Here is a 17,547-nt window from a genome sequence, read left to right on the forward strand (position 1 = left end):
AATACAATACTGAAGATGCTGCAATCATATTTTTTCCAGTACAATAGCAAGTTTAAGATTTATTGCCCTCTTTTGTGCCACACCATTGATTGCTGCCCTCGGGCCAGAAGTTCTTCAAGCTGCAGCTGGACTATATGAAGTGCTCATCTGCAATATCCATTAAGCAATCAGACTTTTTGATCCTGTGCCCTTTTTCACTGTACCTTTCCTGTGCTCTGAGGCAGCTGGATCTGGCACAGTATCTTCCTCCAAAACACACTCCATCAGAGCAGTACACTCAACACCACTCAAACATTTATCCCTTTACTATATGGAAGAAGACGAAAAAGCCTTAAATACCCTACAGATAGTTGTATTTGCATATGTAAGGACTTTAACTCAAAGCAGGTCTTGAATATCTCCCATAGATTTTTCTGTACTCTTAAAATGCAAAATAAAATTAACCTGGAGGACCCGAAGTAAATGTGTTTTTAGCTTAAAGCTTGCTGCTTGAGAGTCTGTTGAGAGTCTTTTAAAAGAATATTGTAGTGCAAAAATTTTGTGTATTGCCAAGAATGTTTTAGTGGTACTCTCAACTGAAATGCAATTGAAGAGATGGGTAAAAAGGGCTCATTTTTTCTTTATTTCAGTCACAGATGCATCAAAGCACAAAAGCAGTAAAACATTTTCAGTGCCTCCTTGTTAAGAGTTGAAAGCAAAAAACCTTGTCATTTACTTTTGGGTACCAATGCAGTTATTGTAGAATACTTATTAAAAAAAGAAAAATACAATGGTGCAAACATTGTTAATGCATCATTTGCAGCTCATAGTTTTAGTATCAGCTTCGATAAATTTCACTTTATCCACAACTAAATAAAGAGTAAGAATGGGCATTTCCTGCTAGTTGCTTAGCACACACCTGATTTCATAATGAAGAGAACTGATAAGCCATGACTTGATTTTGAGAGGTTTATAGCAAAAATCTATAATCTGAAAAGAGTTTCAGCTCAAGAGTTTTAGAGGGAATTATTTCATACTGTCAGCTTCAAGTGTATGGAAACATTGAAGCACATTCCTGTAAGGTGTTTCTCTTCTGTTACAATTAAAAAGACAATATTGTGTTTTCCAGCAATATATATAAACAATTAGTGACGGTTTCACAGTAAAATATTTACATGAAAATGGAGTTGGTGGATAGCAGTGGTCAAATACTCTATTAATTTCTACACAGTGCACTGATAACCTACCTGTAGAATCTTAAAGACAGCACAATATTCAAATGTGTAAAAGAATGCATTAAGTAAAGGTGAACCAACAACAAAGTTAGTAAAACTTAACTGATTGTAAAGGTTATGCTTATTTAAAAAGGTGTCAAGGGAAAACAAAAAGTGAGATAGGGTAACGATCACTGGTTTTCCCTGTGTAGCATATATGTTGGCATCAAGTGATAAATATCAAATCCAAATCATGTATTTCAGAAAACAAAATCACACCAAAGCTAATAATATTTCTTTTGTAAATATGTTTTAAGCATGTTGTGGTTTAAAAGACAGGTGTCTGCAAAGGAAGGCGGGAACCTCCCCGGAATGGAAAATATGACCCTCTCCCAGTCCCCGTGGCACCCCACACATTGGCTCTGGACCCTCAAACGGCCGGGACACAGGGAGAAGGCGAGCAGGCTTGTGGTGTAGAGACGGCAGCAAAAAGGAGTCTCGGAGCCGAGCACACAGAAGCAGCCGCAAGGGCGGGGGTCCGGCAGGAGGCACTCCCGGTCCTGGGTTTCGGCACCACACCCGCTGGCTCTGAGCTCCCGAGTGGCAGAGAAGCAGGCAAGCAAACCGGCAGGCCCTGGTTGCAGTGCTGAAAGGAAAAAAAACCCAACTAAAAAACCCTACAGGGCAATAGGATCTCAGGTCAAACCCACTCATTATGCTGAGTGGATGATGCCCCAATCCCTTACTGGAGAAAAGGACCAGCTCCAGCTCCAACCTCTGCAGGATCCCGGGGCCCCTTCACTCACCCCTGAGCCGTGGCGGAGAAGGGGGTGAGGAGGAGGCGAGGGGGAAGGCTGTTAGGGCACTGACAATTCCAGGCACAAAATGACTGTGGGATAACCCCACCACCATGAGCCACCGCCGCCCAGCCCCACAAAACAAAGCATTAAAAGCGGTAAGCATTGCTGAAAGGCTTTTACAAGATGCTGGGCACGTCGTGTTTGGAAAAGTGTATAACAAGAAATTTTATAGATTATGTGTAAATAATTCATGTACCTTGTACTAAAAATGGTCCTAAAGTGTGCCTTCCAATTCAATTAATTAGTAAGTACTCTACCACAGTGTCTTCTAAAATAGTTGACTCCTATCTCAACAACTGTGGACATATTTTATCTCTGTAGAAAGACCATGGTCAGATTACAGACAACTATGCATTCATACTTTTGTAGCTCAGCCTTGAAGTCAAGATCAATTCAATTATGGAAAATTTTATATTTGAGCTTAAAAATAACATTTTACTAATAAATTGCAAGTATCTGACTGCAGACACAGGCAGAGGTGTCATTTTACACTGGTTTCCAACGACGGCCTGACTAGTAGAAGTATCTCCCAGCATCTAGTTAGCAACGCCCTGAGCCAGAGGTAGTTTCTATGTGTGTGATAATCTAGAATGGATTTTCCCTCCATGAACTTGCCCACTGACTCTTGAAGGTACATGAGCTATGTGGAAAAACCTCCTTCTTCAGCCTATACTGGCATCCGCACTTATTACAGCAACTGATAAAAACAACTAAACAGTGAATGAAAACACAAGCCCTAGTGTATCCACCTGCACCAGCCAGGAAAACCCGGCCACCATCCATGAAGCCAGTACAATGCAGCCAGCTCTGTATGCAGCAGATGTGGCTGACATCGGTCCCGATCACATCTGGTGTGCTCTAGGGGAAGTCATCGGCTGAACAAAAATCCTGCACTTTTGTGTGGGTTACACTATATGCAAGGTACAGAACAGGTTTGTCCTGAAATATCAAGAACTCCCAATATTACATATGAATATCCAAAGAGATTTATTGTTGTCCAGTTGCCAAAAAATGGCCACAAGAGTCTACTCCTTGTCTATATAAATATCTTTCCTGAAGGAAAACAGTCACTGCAATGCAGCATCCTCAGTTTTTGGGGGATTCAAACTGTTCTACAGGGGCTGAAAAGGGATCAGGCCGAGTACCTTATTCCGCGCAGGGCCTGCCTTGCCCTGCGTGCGGTACAAGGCCCGGCCGCGCCGGACGCGCGGCGCAGCGTGGGCAGCCGCGGTCCCTCGGGCGGCTCGGGGCGGCCGTTCCGGGAGCACAGCGAGGCCCGCGCGTCACGTGACGCGGCCGGCTGCGGCCCGCCCCCCGCGGAACGGAGCAAAGGGTAAGCGGCGGGAGCGGCCGGCAGCCGGGCGGAGCCACGGGAGCCGGGCGGGCTCGGAGAGCCGGGGCGGGGAAGGAGCCGGAGAGCCCGCTGGTGGAGGGGGGAGCGGGCACGGGCGCGAGCAGAGGGGGCTCCAGGTGCGGTGGCGGGGACAGGCAGGCGCCGCGCGGCGGACCCGGCCACGAGCTCGCGCCCGCCCGCAGCCAGTGCCGCCCCCGCCCCGCCCCCCGCCGGCGCCTCCCCCGGGGCGGGTCCCTGTGGGGCCGGCGGAAGCGCCGCTCGCGGAGGGCGGTCGCTGGTGCCTCCCCGCCGCAAGTCGGTGGGTGGTTCCTCCCTTCTTCGCCTCTCAGGTTACCGAGATAGCTATTGCCCGTGGGAAGGGACTGCATTAAACAGAACCGGCCGAGTTAACAGCTAGAAGCACCGCTGCTCTGTGCGTCCTCCGCCTGTCAGAGGCGGCGCGGCAGGCGGTCGTGCCCTGCTGCCGGAGGAAGGCCGGGTGCTTGGGCGAGGGAATTGGCTTGGAAGCGACTCCGGGGTTCTGCTGCCGTTCCTTGGCATCATGTCCGCAACTGGGACTTGTGCTGTGCACAGCGCTTGGTCCTGGACTAAATGCAGTTCTTACTTAACGTATTTTTCTGCTTTATTAAGCTTTTATCACATCTTGTATTTGTCCTATGAGGACTGCTGTTAATGGCTGTTCTTCAGTATCCCGATGGAGTGGCTTTCCTGCTACCCTACAGCCTGGACATCTGAAAGAGAATTTTTTGTTGGTTTTTTTTGATCATTTGCTTATAATGATATAACTTGTCCTAAAGTAATTGCTTTTCCACGTCTGGTGCTTGTTCTGCAATCTGTTCTTAGTTAAATGCTTCTGTGTATAAAGGCTGCAATGCTTGAAGCTGAAGAGATTCAGCCAGTTCCTAGACTATTCTCTCTGGTGTTCCTACTTTTTTTAAGGCATATTTTCTTGGAAGGTGGCAAAAACCTTAGATAGAAAAAGTGCAGCTGGACAACAAGTAGACTCTAACCTTGTAAAATCTTTTAATTAGCCAGTATTCCAATACAGAAGAAGTTTTACTTTTTTTTTTGTATTACCATTCTTGTTCTGTGGAACTGGAATTCATTGAGCACACCAAGATACCAGAATAGGCAAAGCTGCTTTATGTATCCCTCTAAATAACTTTCTCGTACCACTATGTTTTTATTTTCTTTTTCTCCCCTAAAAGTGGCTGCCACACATTCTTGTTCACTGTTCATCTAGGAAGAAAATCAAAATTGTCAACAAAATATACTAGGAAGACAGAATCTCTTGAGGATTTTCAGGTTAACAATTCCTCTAGAAAACTTCAGAATTAGACTTGCTTTTTCCAGTATGCAGCTTTGTAACTGAATACATATGCATTTTGTAAAAAAGACTGTTACATTTTAAACTACTGTATTTGGAAGATTTTCTAGGAGTCTTTAATTAAATTTACTTTTAAAATTACAGGTTCTTTTATTTAACTTGTATGTTGTTACCAAAATAAATTTTCTCCTGGAACTCGTGGTCAATAACTATACACGTGGTACAGTAGGGGGTGATATCCAGATCCCTGAGAATAATATTTTAAGTGTGCAAGCAATAATTTGAAGATTCAAATAGTTTCACAGTCACAGCTGTAATTTTGTGGTGAGATCTTTCTAAGATGACTAAGGTGCCAGAGATTTCATCTGTTTCTGGAAATCCATATCCTTATGCTTGTTAAGCTGTTTTGCCTATTCTTGGGACCTGAGAAACTTACGTGGCAGCTGAAGTTATCAGGAATCCCAGACTCAAAATCAATATGGTGGGGAATGATGGAATACACTAGGTCTGCTCTTAACAACTCCCACAGTGACCTCTAGAGTTCAAGGATAAAACACGAGTTGTTAAAATAAAGGCAATTATTTTTGAAGGCATAATTTTCTGTATTAGTTTATACATTTAGTTTATTACTATCCCCCAGACAGTAGATGTAAGTAGTCGGTTCATTAGGTTTTACTGCTGGCTTTCATGGGAATGTTCTGTCTAGGAGTCAGTCCCAATTTCCCTGCTTTGAACAAGGATACACAAAGCTGCTTTTATAGTAGTTGAGGGAGAACTAGTTATTTTTGTGAAGTATGCTGAAAATGGAAAATACCTTTCAAATAGTAAAATAAATTTCTATTCTTTCTCTTGGCATCATTTTTCATACCATATAAATATTATTTTCAGTCATTTTTCTGTCCTCATATACTCAGTGCATACTGGCATGCTTTAAAGATTCATAGCTGAGAATCTTGTTTCTTCCCTTAATTTGTTTTTGTATCAAATTGACTTTCTGTTAGGCTAGAAGAAACTTCCCTGTTGCATATGAAACTTAGTTCTTCTTAATCCAAAAACAAAACCTTTTAGAAGAATTTGTTTCTGATGATATTAATGTTTGAAGCTGAGTGCTGTTATTCTTATTTTTAGGCTGTTCATTGAATGTTATCTGAATACTTAAAGTTATATATTTTGTTGAAAACTAAATATTTCCTTTTTTTGTTGTCTTTTTTTTTTTTTTTTTTGCCTAAATTTGGTTCTGGATAACCACAACTAACATCACAATTCTATGGTGCTTGAAAGAATCCAGAGAGTTGGCTGGATGAATGCACAAATTCATTGAAATTCAAAGGTTATTCTATTGTTTACTGTAAATATAATTTACAAATTCAGTAAGTTTCAAAGCAACTCCTCATTAGCAACTCCTACTTGAGAGCAAAACATAGCAGCAGCTGCTAGTTATTTGCAAAGGACACCTTAAACAATTAACTTTGGTTGCAGACATTGAATCCTTAGGCTGAAAGCAACAAGGAACTTTCAGTTGTAAGAAGCTGAGCATGTGTTACGTTACTCTCTTAAGTGAGTTCCAAAAATTGGTGTAATTTAGTACTTTTCTTTATCTACAGTATGTAATAATGATCTTTATTTTCTTTGAAGGTGCAGGAACATGAAAAAACACAAATATTGTAACTTGTATATTAGAAGGGCTGGTACTCTGCCAGCCACCTGTGTGCTAGTACTTGGAAGATACTTCATTACATCTGAAGTTTTAAATGCTGGGGAAAAAAATTGATTTGTAACAGTTAATAATGTTTTTAATTGTAATTCCTATCCTTGACACTTGTCTGTATAAAATGGAATCCTGAATAACTTACCAGAGCTGAGGGACGGCTGATTACTTGCCATCCTAAGCTAGTTGTTAGTTTGATTGCTGAGAGTAACTTTGATCTACAGCTGTGTTTTCTTCTAGTTTTGTTTGTATTTGAAGAGTAAAATGTTCTGTTTGGAAATACAAGATTGTCAATTAGGGTTTAATTTGTGTACTTGAAACACAAAATTAATTTCTAAGAATAAGCAATAGGAATTTCTTTCCAGTTACAGCTAAAACATCAAGTAAGCCTTTGTACATGACATAGATCCCAGTGATGGCATATAGTAATATTATATTAAAAGAAGAATCAGTTCCAAATTAAACTGATTTTTTCCCCCCAGCAATAGTTCTGTGACTGATTATGTTGATGTTTCTTGTGGTTTAAGCTTTTCTATTTGGTTTGTGAGCTGAAAGCTCATTATGGTTGATCTGGTTTTGTCTGCTTCTGGGAACTTCTCTGTATGTTGCAGCACTGAGAAGATTAGAAAAATTGATATTATTGTTTTTCTTTACTGTGGTATACTGCAAAAAAAAATTCAACATATTTCATAGAGCTGGGAGCTATTACATGGAAATAGTAATTGCTTGAATTCAAGCAAAGGCATAAGAAAATGGTACAAGATGGAGTTGAAACTAACAAAATCTGCTGCTTTGTATTTGGAACAAGCAAAACATCCAGATGTCAGAACAAAAAGACTAATTTAGAGAAAAGAGGAAAGAACAGCAGTTCATATTAGGTTAATATTTTCTTTAGTAACGTAACAGAGGTTTCCATTACCTGAGATATTTCCAAACCCAAAATAGAGGGGTGTTCTTTCATGTCTGTGTGCTAAGGGGTAGAGAGTGATGTGATGGAGGAATAGGATGAGTAAAACCTGTACAGAGTATAAACACATTAATTGAATAAACATGGTACCACTATAGTAGAATAATACCAGGATAGAGTTGGCTTTATTGAAGGATAAATGAGAGCTTCTTCTGGAACTAGATAGGATTTTTAAGTGAAAACTTAAATGCACTGATCTAAATTGATTATTTTAACTGAAAACGTATGGGCTAGTCTATTTTGATTCTTCTGAGGCATTCATCACCATCATTTCCAAGCCTGTATTTGGATAAATATATATGAGTTAAATCAGCCTACTAAAAACTCTGCATACTTGTACCCTTACAGTAATCACTGTAATATAAAAGTTACGGAAATGTAAAACTGAAATGGAAAATTAGGCTCAGGCTGCATGGCAGTATTTAGCTCTGACCTTGTATCATGAAAGATTGTAGAAAAAGAGTGTGTTAAAAAGATCACACAAATTCTTATACTGAGCACTATCCTGTTAATCATGGTTGTTAAGCCAGGTATAACCTCATCTTCAAATTAGACCAGTCTTGAAAGCTCTTGTCCTCAGTTTTATGTTTTATAGGACACAATAAAATTGGGCTTATTCATGTGTTGTGGAGCTTTTTGCTGTGAAAGTCTTCTTTATTTTCAAACCACATATCCTGAATTCTAGAGTGGTGCAATTGATTTGTATAAAAATGCATATTTTGATTGACAGAGAAGTTGGTTGTTTCAATGGATTCTTGAACTATATGAACGAGATCAAATAGGTAATTTCCCACTAATGTAGCAGTCTTGGTGGGTTAGTTGTTTTGCATATAGGTTGTAATTCTCTCCTTCCTGTTCCCTCACGTCTTCTTATAGAAGCACATCAGGGGCCATTCTATTTCCTTTGCAGATGACTGCAAATGCCTTGTTTTTACAACTATTTTTCCTATCATACTTCTGTGGGTAATTTTTAAGTACCTAGGTTTGCAAATATATTGTAACCTGGGGCTTTCTGAATTACTTGATGATTTTCTGTAGGCTATGTGATAAACAGTGTCTTCTAATGTGCAGGCAAGTGTAAGAAAAAATAAACATTTTATACATAGAGAGCTATCTAAATAGCATCTCTGCTCCATATGTTGTAGTACCCATGAGGGGCTCATTATAATCCCTGGACCTTGTGTGCACCAAATACTTCAGTCCGGATAATGCTGTGCTCCATCTGCCTTAATCTCTGAGCTGCACGATGTGAAATTCTTAATGCTTTGACCTGCTATATGCTAGCATTTTTGATCTTGGATTTTTCTTGTCCGTGTTTCTGTTTCAAACAAGTTTTCAAGGTTGTTGGTTTGAAGTTTGTCAGTTCTACTTAGTTATTCTGTGGAGTTTTTTCCCCTAAACCAAGTGTAACTTACAGGTGCTGAAAAGCGTATGCATCTCTAAAGTATTTTATTCTGGTTTTTTTGTATTTGGTTTTGTTTCTTCTTTTTTTCCCCACATCTTTTAAGTGTTGTGATTTGTTAATCTTATTCAAGGTGTCAAATTGGTCAGGGATCCAGAAATGTATGTTAGGGAAATTATTTTTTTTCAGCAAACAATACTTAGCTTGCCTCACTGACATGCATTTAAACCTGTCATCATAAACCAAACGCTGCACTATATTTCAGAATTTCCCTCCAGAAATATGATGCTTTTAAAATCTACAGATGTTTTAGAAATCTCTAAGAGCAGAATGTTATCTTCAGGAGTGATGGCTATCTTATGTTTTCTTTATTAAAAAAAACTCCAACCCGAATTTTTTCTTTTAAGGATCGTTTTTTTGTCTCCCGTTACCGCCCTAAATCCTCTCTTGTGACTGCAAGAAATGCTTACCATTACTTTTCCTCTTTCTTTCTCTTACAACCATCAAAGTTTAAGAAAAGATAACACTGAACATTTTAATCCAGTAGTATTTATCAGCTGGGGATTATCCATTCACATGTCCACTAACTGGTAGAGGGTAATGCTGCAAACTGCCTTTCTGCTGCATATGTTCTAGCCCTTCCCCCTGTGGCAGTGCAAGACAACGTGAAACCTCTTGATGGAAGAGTGAGGGGAAACTTCCCATTTACTGGCAGTTGGGTGGTGAACTATTTTGTCAACAGTTGCATGGGAACTCTTCATGTCCATTTACTTGTCTGTACTTTTTAGAGGGGAATGTTTATAAAGCAGACCTGGCAAAAATGTGGCCCCTGTTAAGTCAGATACTGACAGGTAGTAACTTACCTATGTGTTGAAAATGTTTTGCTATATGAAAGGACTTGAGGTTATAGATGGATTGTTTTTAAATAGTTCTTCTCAAATTGTTTGAAATGTGTGTGCAAATGTTTGCTGTCTTCTGCGGAGAAAGGCTTCTGCTGAGCAGCTCAGTTTGTTATGGGGAAAAGCTGTCCTTTGCTGTGGGAGGTGGGGAAGCAGGAAAAGTTCAGAATGTAGCTCATCATTATAAATGAAGGACTCATCACTTTGGTGTACAGGGAAGATGAAACCAGTGGTTTGATCTGTTACCAAGAGGAGGAGAGGGGAGAAGAGGTGAAAATTCAGGACAAGTAGAGAAGTCCTTCAGCACATGAGCTGTTGGTTTTTGTGGCTTTGCAAATTGATTGCTTGTAGCGGTGCTGCTGGTGCTTTTCCCCTCATGTTTTTTTATGTTGTGCCATGTAATGCTACATGTGTTAAAACCCACAAAAGTAAGACTTAAATTTCCAGTGTTGTCCCCAGCTGCTTAATACTGCTGGTGTTGCCTTGTCGTAGTGGTGTACTGAGAATGAAGCATTTTGTCTTAGCAGTTTTAACCTGACTGCTAGATTCTCTGTCACATTAATTAGCTGGTAGTTCTAGGAAGCATATGGTTGGTCTCCTGTGGATTGTCTGACCAATTACTTCTCTTCAGATTCTGGATTTTTCTGTAAATACTAGCATGGGGCTTCTGCAAGAAGTTTATAACAGTAGACTCAGTACTCAGTAGACAGGATGGGATGAATATTAATGCTTCATTATTAATGAAAAAGATGTTTGACTCTGAGGAATTTTAAGAGAAGTAAAGTTGTTTGATTTCTGAATTTTTAAAAACTATTCCTAAATCAGCCATATTGTGATACATGTGTCAGACAATGTTTTCCTGCTCAAGTTACTCTAGAGAACATGGTGAATATATTTGTGTGTAAGGTCATGAGATGGGGTTTTGTGTCTGACATTGCTATTAGAGTGGAGGAGGTCTGAGATGCCAGACCTCATAGCAGAGAAGTAGAGTTCCAATCACAAAACTCAAAACACAAAGTTCAAAGTAAATAGGTTGAGAGAAGGGTATTAAGGTGTAGGCAATAATATAGCCAAAAGGTTGAAAAACCCCTGATTTTTAGAGATTTTATTTTTATGTGGCATATTTTCCAAAGGTAAAGCTTTGCTGATTGAAGCAATAGTCTCTTTTGATGGATTGAGGCTAATAACCAACTAATAACATAAATAACTTAAATGATAAGCTGAGAGTAAATCCTTATAGCTCTTGTCTTGAAATGGTGAGGTCTTCTGTTTCACAACCTTTTTCAAATTATTTGTAAAAGTGGTTGATGCAAATTGAAAATGTTTTCATGAAAGGTTCAGAAAGAAAATGACTGAATTATAAGCAGTGTGAAAATTTAAACTTATGACCAAGCTACAGATGATTAAATATTTCAACTTAAAAAAAATAATTAAAACCTTTTTAAGGTGAATGTCAGAAGTAATAGTCTCAGAAGACAGATCTTGTCATTGCAAAGCTGTTATTATCTATAAAGAAATCTAGTGACGAATATGCAGATGGTTTACTTTGTAAAACAGGATTTTCTCTTCTAAGTTTTATGGTTTTTTGGAATTAAGAAGCTCTATCTGTGACAGAAATACTACCTTCAGTACTGTTTCATCTGAGTGATATCAGTTTATATTCTGCATACAAATAGGTAATCACTTCCATATTTCTGAAAATGCAGCAAAGAAAAAGATTATGTTGTGAAATTTTAAGTACTTTGTAAGAGGATTGAATGAAACTGCATATATTTACACTTTTCATTATTTTAATTGAAAAATAACTCCATATTCTTGGATATAAACACAAGCTGATCTACCAGGGATTCATTAGGTGGAAGCAGCAGTTTAAAAAGGAGTTGCCAATAGGTGAATGACAGCATTTCTTATACTAAAACTGCAGTTATGAAAATTAGGCTTGGGTCTATGCAGCAGTAGTGGGATATTCAGCTTGCTTTTCAGAGGTATGAGTAATACAAACAAGCAGCTGGTGTTTTCAGTGCACTTTGTAGGTATTTTCCAAGCATGTTCATGGCTAAATAAAAGAGATTAGAGATAGTATAATACATGGAGTTGGAGTAGAATCATCATATATGTCATTATGTAGCTGCCTAGTCTGCCAGCATGCTTTTAACTTTGTGATGGAGTGGTGAACAAGGAGTCATCATGTTATATGTGTGACAATTTGAATTGATTTTATGTTTGCAGTACCACCAGTGTGGAAATGATGCATTTGTGCGTTTTCATTTGTGAAAATGTTTAATAAAGAAAAGGTGATGTGTTGCAAATAGCTTTCCTTTGCTTAACACAATCTGCCTTTGGGGGTGAAAAATGAATAAATACTGGTGTGTGGAGAGAAAATTATTTGAAATGCTTCTTTTTTTTTCCAAAATGCATTATTAAATTTTGTCTGCTTGCATAATTTTGCTTCTTGCTTACCTGCCACCTTGAATAATTTTTGTCAAATACTTCTGCTAGCACAGGATCAAGAGAAATATTCAAATTAGCTAAAGGGTAAATGTGAAGTATCAAGCTCAGTTCTGTAGAATAGACATTTAAAATCGGATGAAGATGTCTGGTTAGTTGATTTGGGTTTTTTCCATTCTCTTGTGCACATTCCTTTTTTTTCACTCTGAATATTGTGAATCTCTAACAGATAATAAGTTTATTCTTAATTATTCTGTGTTGAATTGCATCATATTAGAGTTACTTCAACTTTTTTATGTAACGACTTTTTTCTTTCCTTCATGTTTTTCAGATTATGGCACAGGCTCAGGGTTTGGGAAGGAGATACATTAAAGCCTTTTTTAAAGGTTTCTTTGTTGCCGTTCCTGTAACTGTGACTTTTCTGGATAGAGTTGCCTGTGTCGCAAGGGTGGAAGGAGCATCAATGCAGGTATTGCTGGAAATATCTTTTGTCTGTCAGGAAATTAAAAGGTGGCTCTCCACTGATAATAGCAAGGTGGAAAAAAATCTTTTTCTCAGTTGTTATTAAATGATGTTCTAGTATGGAATAGTTTAATTTCTACTTTGTTAAATATTTTGTGATGTGAAAGAAGAGATTTTGAGAACAAAACTTCCCCAAATTCTGTGTCAGTAAAAAGAAAATATATGGAGAAATAGTGGTAAAGGTAGATTGTTTTGATATCTTCCTAGACATTTAGAAATATTTGGAGCAATATGTTTTGTCACTTGAGGTTGAATTGACTCACAAAGAGGCTTTATTAGTTTTTAGTAGCTACGTTATAGTAACTGTATAGTAAAACTGTTTCTTGCTATACTTGTTCTTATTATTGAGCACATATGGCACAATTGCAGGGAAGAATACTGAAAATGGTGTGAACCTACTATCATTGCTTATGTTTATCAGGAAATAGGTAGCAGTTCACTGTTTTTACTTTGGTTATATTGAATGTTTATACAGCATAAGCAAGTAAATATAAATAGAATGGGAAACATTTAGATGAGAAATAAATACTCATGAATACATGATATTTTTTCACAATTTATTTGGTCTTGAAAAAGTTATATTTTAATTTAGACAGAAAATTTCCATATTGTTACTTTGCATTTTAAATCATATGCACTGCAGATTGGTATGCATCACCACTGATAACTATGATATATTTTGTTCCAATGTTGCAACATTCCAATTAGTAGAGAGTAAGGATTAGATTTTTGGATGTCAAGCTCTCTTTTCTGATTGTCTTAATAAGCTCAGAACCTTGAAGAGAGATTTCACAGCAATCAAGACCAGCTGCTGGCATTTGAATTATGCAGAATTTACACATGGGCTAGAAAACTTAGGCTTGATCCTACACTTGGCTGATTTATGTTTAATGTTCTAAAAAGCATGTGGTAGGGAGGAGGGAATAGCAAGGTGGCATTGTGTCTTTTGTGGCAGTCTGAAATATAATGTTTAAACTCTGTCAAGAAGCCTCAGCAGGCAGCTCTCACATCAAGAACAGTGATGAAAATAAAACCATGTTACTCCAGTAATTCTACAATCCAAGGCCAAAAAGAAGGTGTAATGTAAGTACATATGGCCCTTTTCACAGATGTCTTTCTGAATATCATTAATAACCAGTGAAAGTGAGGACAATCTGAGGGCTTGCAGTTGCAGAGCCAGAAATTTGCACTAAAAAGGAGAGGAAGGGAAAACTGTGAAAAAAATCCCTTGTTTTGTTATCTTTTTACTATCTTTTGGCAGGAGGACTTCAAATATGTAGCACAGCATCTGGAGAAGTACAAAATTAGCCAGATGAGTACAACTCCTCTGTTTTCCATCTTCCCATTTTTTGCCTCTGTTGCAGGTCTAGAGCCACATGGAATGTTTTAAGATGCAGATTCATGTTGGATTTTCTGGTTGTGGCTTTCTGCCTTTGTTTCTTTCTGTTTTTTGGGGGTTTTTTGCTATTAGTGGGTGTGACCTGAGCATTTACATTTTGAGGTGTTGTTTTTTTAGCATACCACGTTGCTATTTATTGTTGGATCTTTTTCTGCCTCTGGTGCAGTGTTGTGTTTGACATCTATTATTGCAGAATAGTTTTGCATCAGTAGATGGAAAGAAATTTCTTCAATTTCCCTCTCCACAAGTCTTTTGTGGCTCTCTGGTTAGTACCTCAGTTTAATGTTTTCTTTGAAGTCAGTCCCAAGTGTTTGAGAGTGCTCTGGTATTGTTTTGGAGTGTTGCTTTGCTACTTACTTGAAGAGCACATAGTTGACTGTGATTTATCCATGGAAGATTTGAAGAACACTATAGTCATTTGCTTAGATTTATTTAACCTGACAAATGGAAAACAACATATATTCACTGGATTATTAAAATTTAAGCTTTTCTCTTGCTGTATCTGTTAACTAAACATTCCCTCTGTTGATTGAAAAATGGATAGCTTGAAAGCTGACATTTATAATTTTACTGACACCTCAGTTTCTACAAAACTCTCTGGTTTTATTCTGAAACAGAACTGAAATAGAGGTTTGTTTTAAACTGCTAGGATTATGGCCATTTTTCAGATTGAAAAAAAATCCTAGTGCTTTTAATAAGATACTAATTTCATTGCCAAGATTTATTAGACATCTAAGTAAGTCTGACAGGGACACAATTATGAAGAATATATCCCTCTCTTAAAGAGTAGCTTGAGGAAGTACTGGTCATGTTGCAAGTCTGTCTGTTAACTGTGTTCTTTGGAGAGTTATCTATGTCAAATATATCTTGAAGCCATAGGTATGAGGAAGACTGAGGTTCAGTCAATTTGAAGTCAGATTGTGTCCTTCAATCACATGCTTCCAGTGATACCTAATTGTCTCAATTTGATATCATGGTAAGATCCCCAAGAATCTGTTTGTAATAGACCTCTAAAATGTCTAGCTAACTTTGTCTAGTCATAATTCTGGCTCCTGATGAGCCTGAAATTAAAAGTTTTGACAAGAAGCAAGAAATAAATTTCTCTGTGTCATGCTTGCTCTCCTACTCTTGTTCTCTGCTTGTGCTTTCTCCTCCCTACACTTTCTCCTTCTGTTCTGGACCAGCCTTACTGCTGCTTCATATTTACTGATGATGGGAACCCTTTTTGACACCCTGGCAAGCATATGAATAAAGCTTCTAATGAAAATTTTCTGACCCAACAATTAAGACAGACTTCATGCATTCTATTGTCTTAAGCTGATTTTGTATTTTTCAGTGCTTTCAGCCACCTGTCGTAATTTCACTTGTGCTGACTTCAGTCTATATGTGTATTAACTCTAACCTATAGGGAATAACTGTGAGCTATTGCAGTTTATAATTTTAACAGTTTTAATAGTTTCATTACCTTCTCTTTTATTTCCAAATTTACTGGGTTTTTTAATCATCACATGAGGTAGTTTTATTGCTTAGGATTTTAGATTGATGCGCTCATCTAGCATTCTACGAATAGTGTGTTTCTAGTGAGTTGTAATCTGTTTACAACATTAAATGTAAGTGAAAAAAATAACTGGTAGTAAGATTTCCTAATGGACCATTGTGGATTTTTTTTGTGCAACTTCTTTTCGTGTCTTTAAAATGTTGTCATATGGACACCTTGATACTGATTTATGTTATTTTTTTATTGAGTTTCATTGCTTGTCCAGTATTAGATTCTTCATACATAAAGATGTGGAAAAGGAATGCCTTATGGATATATAAATTTGTAAATTCATTAAATCAAATGGACTGTTTTCAAGTGGGATAGAAAATGACAGCAAATGTGCAGCTTTATATGCAAGTTCTATTGCAAACAGTTCAACACCAAGGCTTATAGGAAGTGGCCTGAGCAGTGATCTCTGATGAAGCACTCCTGTTTCTGCAGCAAACATTATTGAATGTTCTATTCCATTATGCATAATAGCAGTTGTAATTATTCTGTGGCAGTTTCTCCTAACTTTATTATTAGGATTACTGTACCTAAGCCTGTAAGCTCTTGTGAATATTCTTTGTGTTCCCAAGCTACAAGCAAATAAGTTGCGACCTTCACTAGCAGCATAACAGCTATCAAGTAATCATTATTTATAGCAAAAGGGCATGTTTTTACCCTCCTACTTATGGAACCTCATGTCCTATGAGGCTTCATCATATGGCTGGGGATCTCAATTTGCATGCTTTTAGCATTAGATTAGTTAGTAATTGGGAAGAGTAATGTTTTGTGGCTTCTGCACCACAGTTTAAATTAAGACCTGTGTGCCTTATTTGTAGCAGGCTTTTATGCCAAAAACTTGAGCAACGAAGTTATAATACTTCAGTCTAGAAGGAAGAAATCTGTGTCATTTTGTTTCTTATGAAAAGCCCTCATGACCCTCTTTGTTGACTCCTTTTGCAGAAGCTGTATTTTGATTTTGCTAGACCTGAAACCTTGCTACTAGTTAAAATATCATGAGGAATAAGTTACATTGTTTCTATACTTGTTGTGGAATCTGAATTAGTGTTATTTACAATAGAGGGAGGCTTGCTGAAAGATTTAGCCTTTTATTTTTTTAATAGACAATAGTGATGATGTAAGTGAATAGTTGTCTCCGAGTTTTCCTTCAGTTTCTTCTAACAAAACTATATTATTGTCTGCACGTTTGTAAGGTTTTTTTGTGAGAGAGAAGAAAAAAGCCTACACCATCGTATTTTTCTCAAACACAGTTCTAATGTATAATGAGTTGAATATCCACTCTGTATGTTCAAAATGAGGTCAGGTATTGTTAAAAATGCATTTTAAGTGCTTTGAGTTAAAAAAGCTCATGCAATATCTAAATGTTTTTAAATTCTAAGGTATTGCCTTTGTTTAAATGCAGAAAAAATTATGAGTCAACTGGGGTAGTGCAACTAGGGCAATAATGTAAAATAATACCTGATGTATTTCTCTGTAAGATGTAGTTGATGTAACTTATATGATATAAGTAAACTAATATATTCTAAGTATCAGCTGTGAGATAAATTATCTTTTGGAACAATGGTTTTAAGGTTTCTATTAAAGGTTTCATCCTCCTCTTTTGGCTTTTTAAGGCAGATACCTTTGAGTACTAAGGAGTTTACTTTGTGAGAATGTGTGATATGTATGATTCCTGCTTTGTAAGATTGGCCTCTGCCTTATACTTAGTAGTGTTGAAAGCTTCTGGCCCCTAGGTACCTGCATTTGGCAAAGTGAGTATGACTGAATTGTTTGTGCATTTGTATGTAAGTCACTTGTATGTAAACATTTGATCCTTCAGTGGAAAATGCTGTAAAGGTGATAAATAATTCTGGAAATCTTATTAAAAACTACTAATAAAAAACCTGCTAATTAGCTCCTGGTTTTCATTTATCTGGTTCTTG

General features: G+C 37.7%; 2 protein-coding genes across 2 annotated transcripts in view; one reads left to right on the top strand and one right to left on the bottom strand.

Moving 5' to 3' along the window:
• Nucleotides 1-558: 558 nt before the first annotated feature.
• Nucleotides 559-3,950, bottom strand: LOC127059113 (translation initiation factor IF-2-like). The gene is made up of 3 exons (XM_050969897.1): nucleotides 3,811-3,950; nucleotides 3,199-3,729; nucleotides 559-1,839 (listed from the first exon to the last, which is right to left on the bottom strand). The coding sequence occupies exons 1-3, from the start codon at nucleotides 3,948-3,950 to the stop codon at nucleotides 1,506-1,508; spliced, it is 1,005 nt and encodes a 334-aa protein (XP_050825854.1). The 3' UTR covers nucleotides 559-1,505.
• Nucleotides 3,321-17,547, top strand: part of IMMP2L (inner mitochondrial membrane peptidase subunit 2) — a 405,652-nt gene continuing 391,425 nt past the window's right edge. Inside the window, exons 1-2 of the mRNA XM_030238542.2 lie at nucleotides 3,321-3,386; nucleotides 12,490-12,627. Coding sequence (XP_030094402.1) covers nucleotides 12,493-12,627 — 135 coding nt within the window. The 5' untranslated portion in view covers nucleotides 3,321-3,386; nucleotides 12,490-12,492. The remainder of the gene's footprint in view (nucleotides 3,387-12,489; nucleotides 12,628-17,547) is intronic.

This window comes from Serinus canaria, chromosome 1A (genome assembly GCF_022539315.1).
Source record: "Serinus canaria isolate serCan28SL12 chromosome 1A, serCan2020, whole genome shotgun sequence".
NCBI lineage: Eukaryota > Metazoa > Chordata > Aves > Passeriformes > Fringillidae > Serinus > Serinus canaria.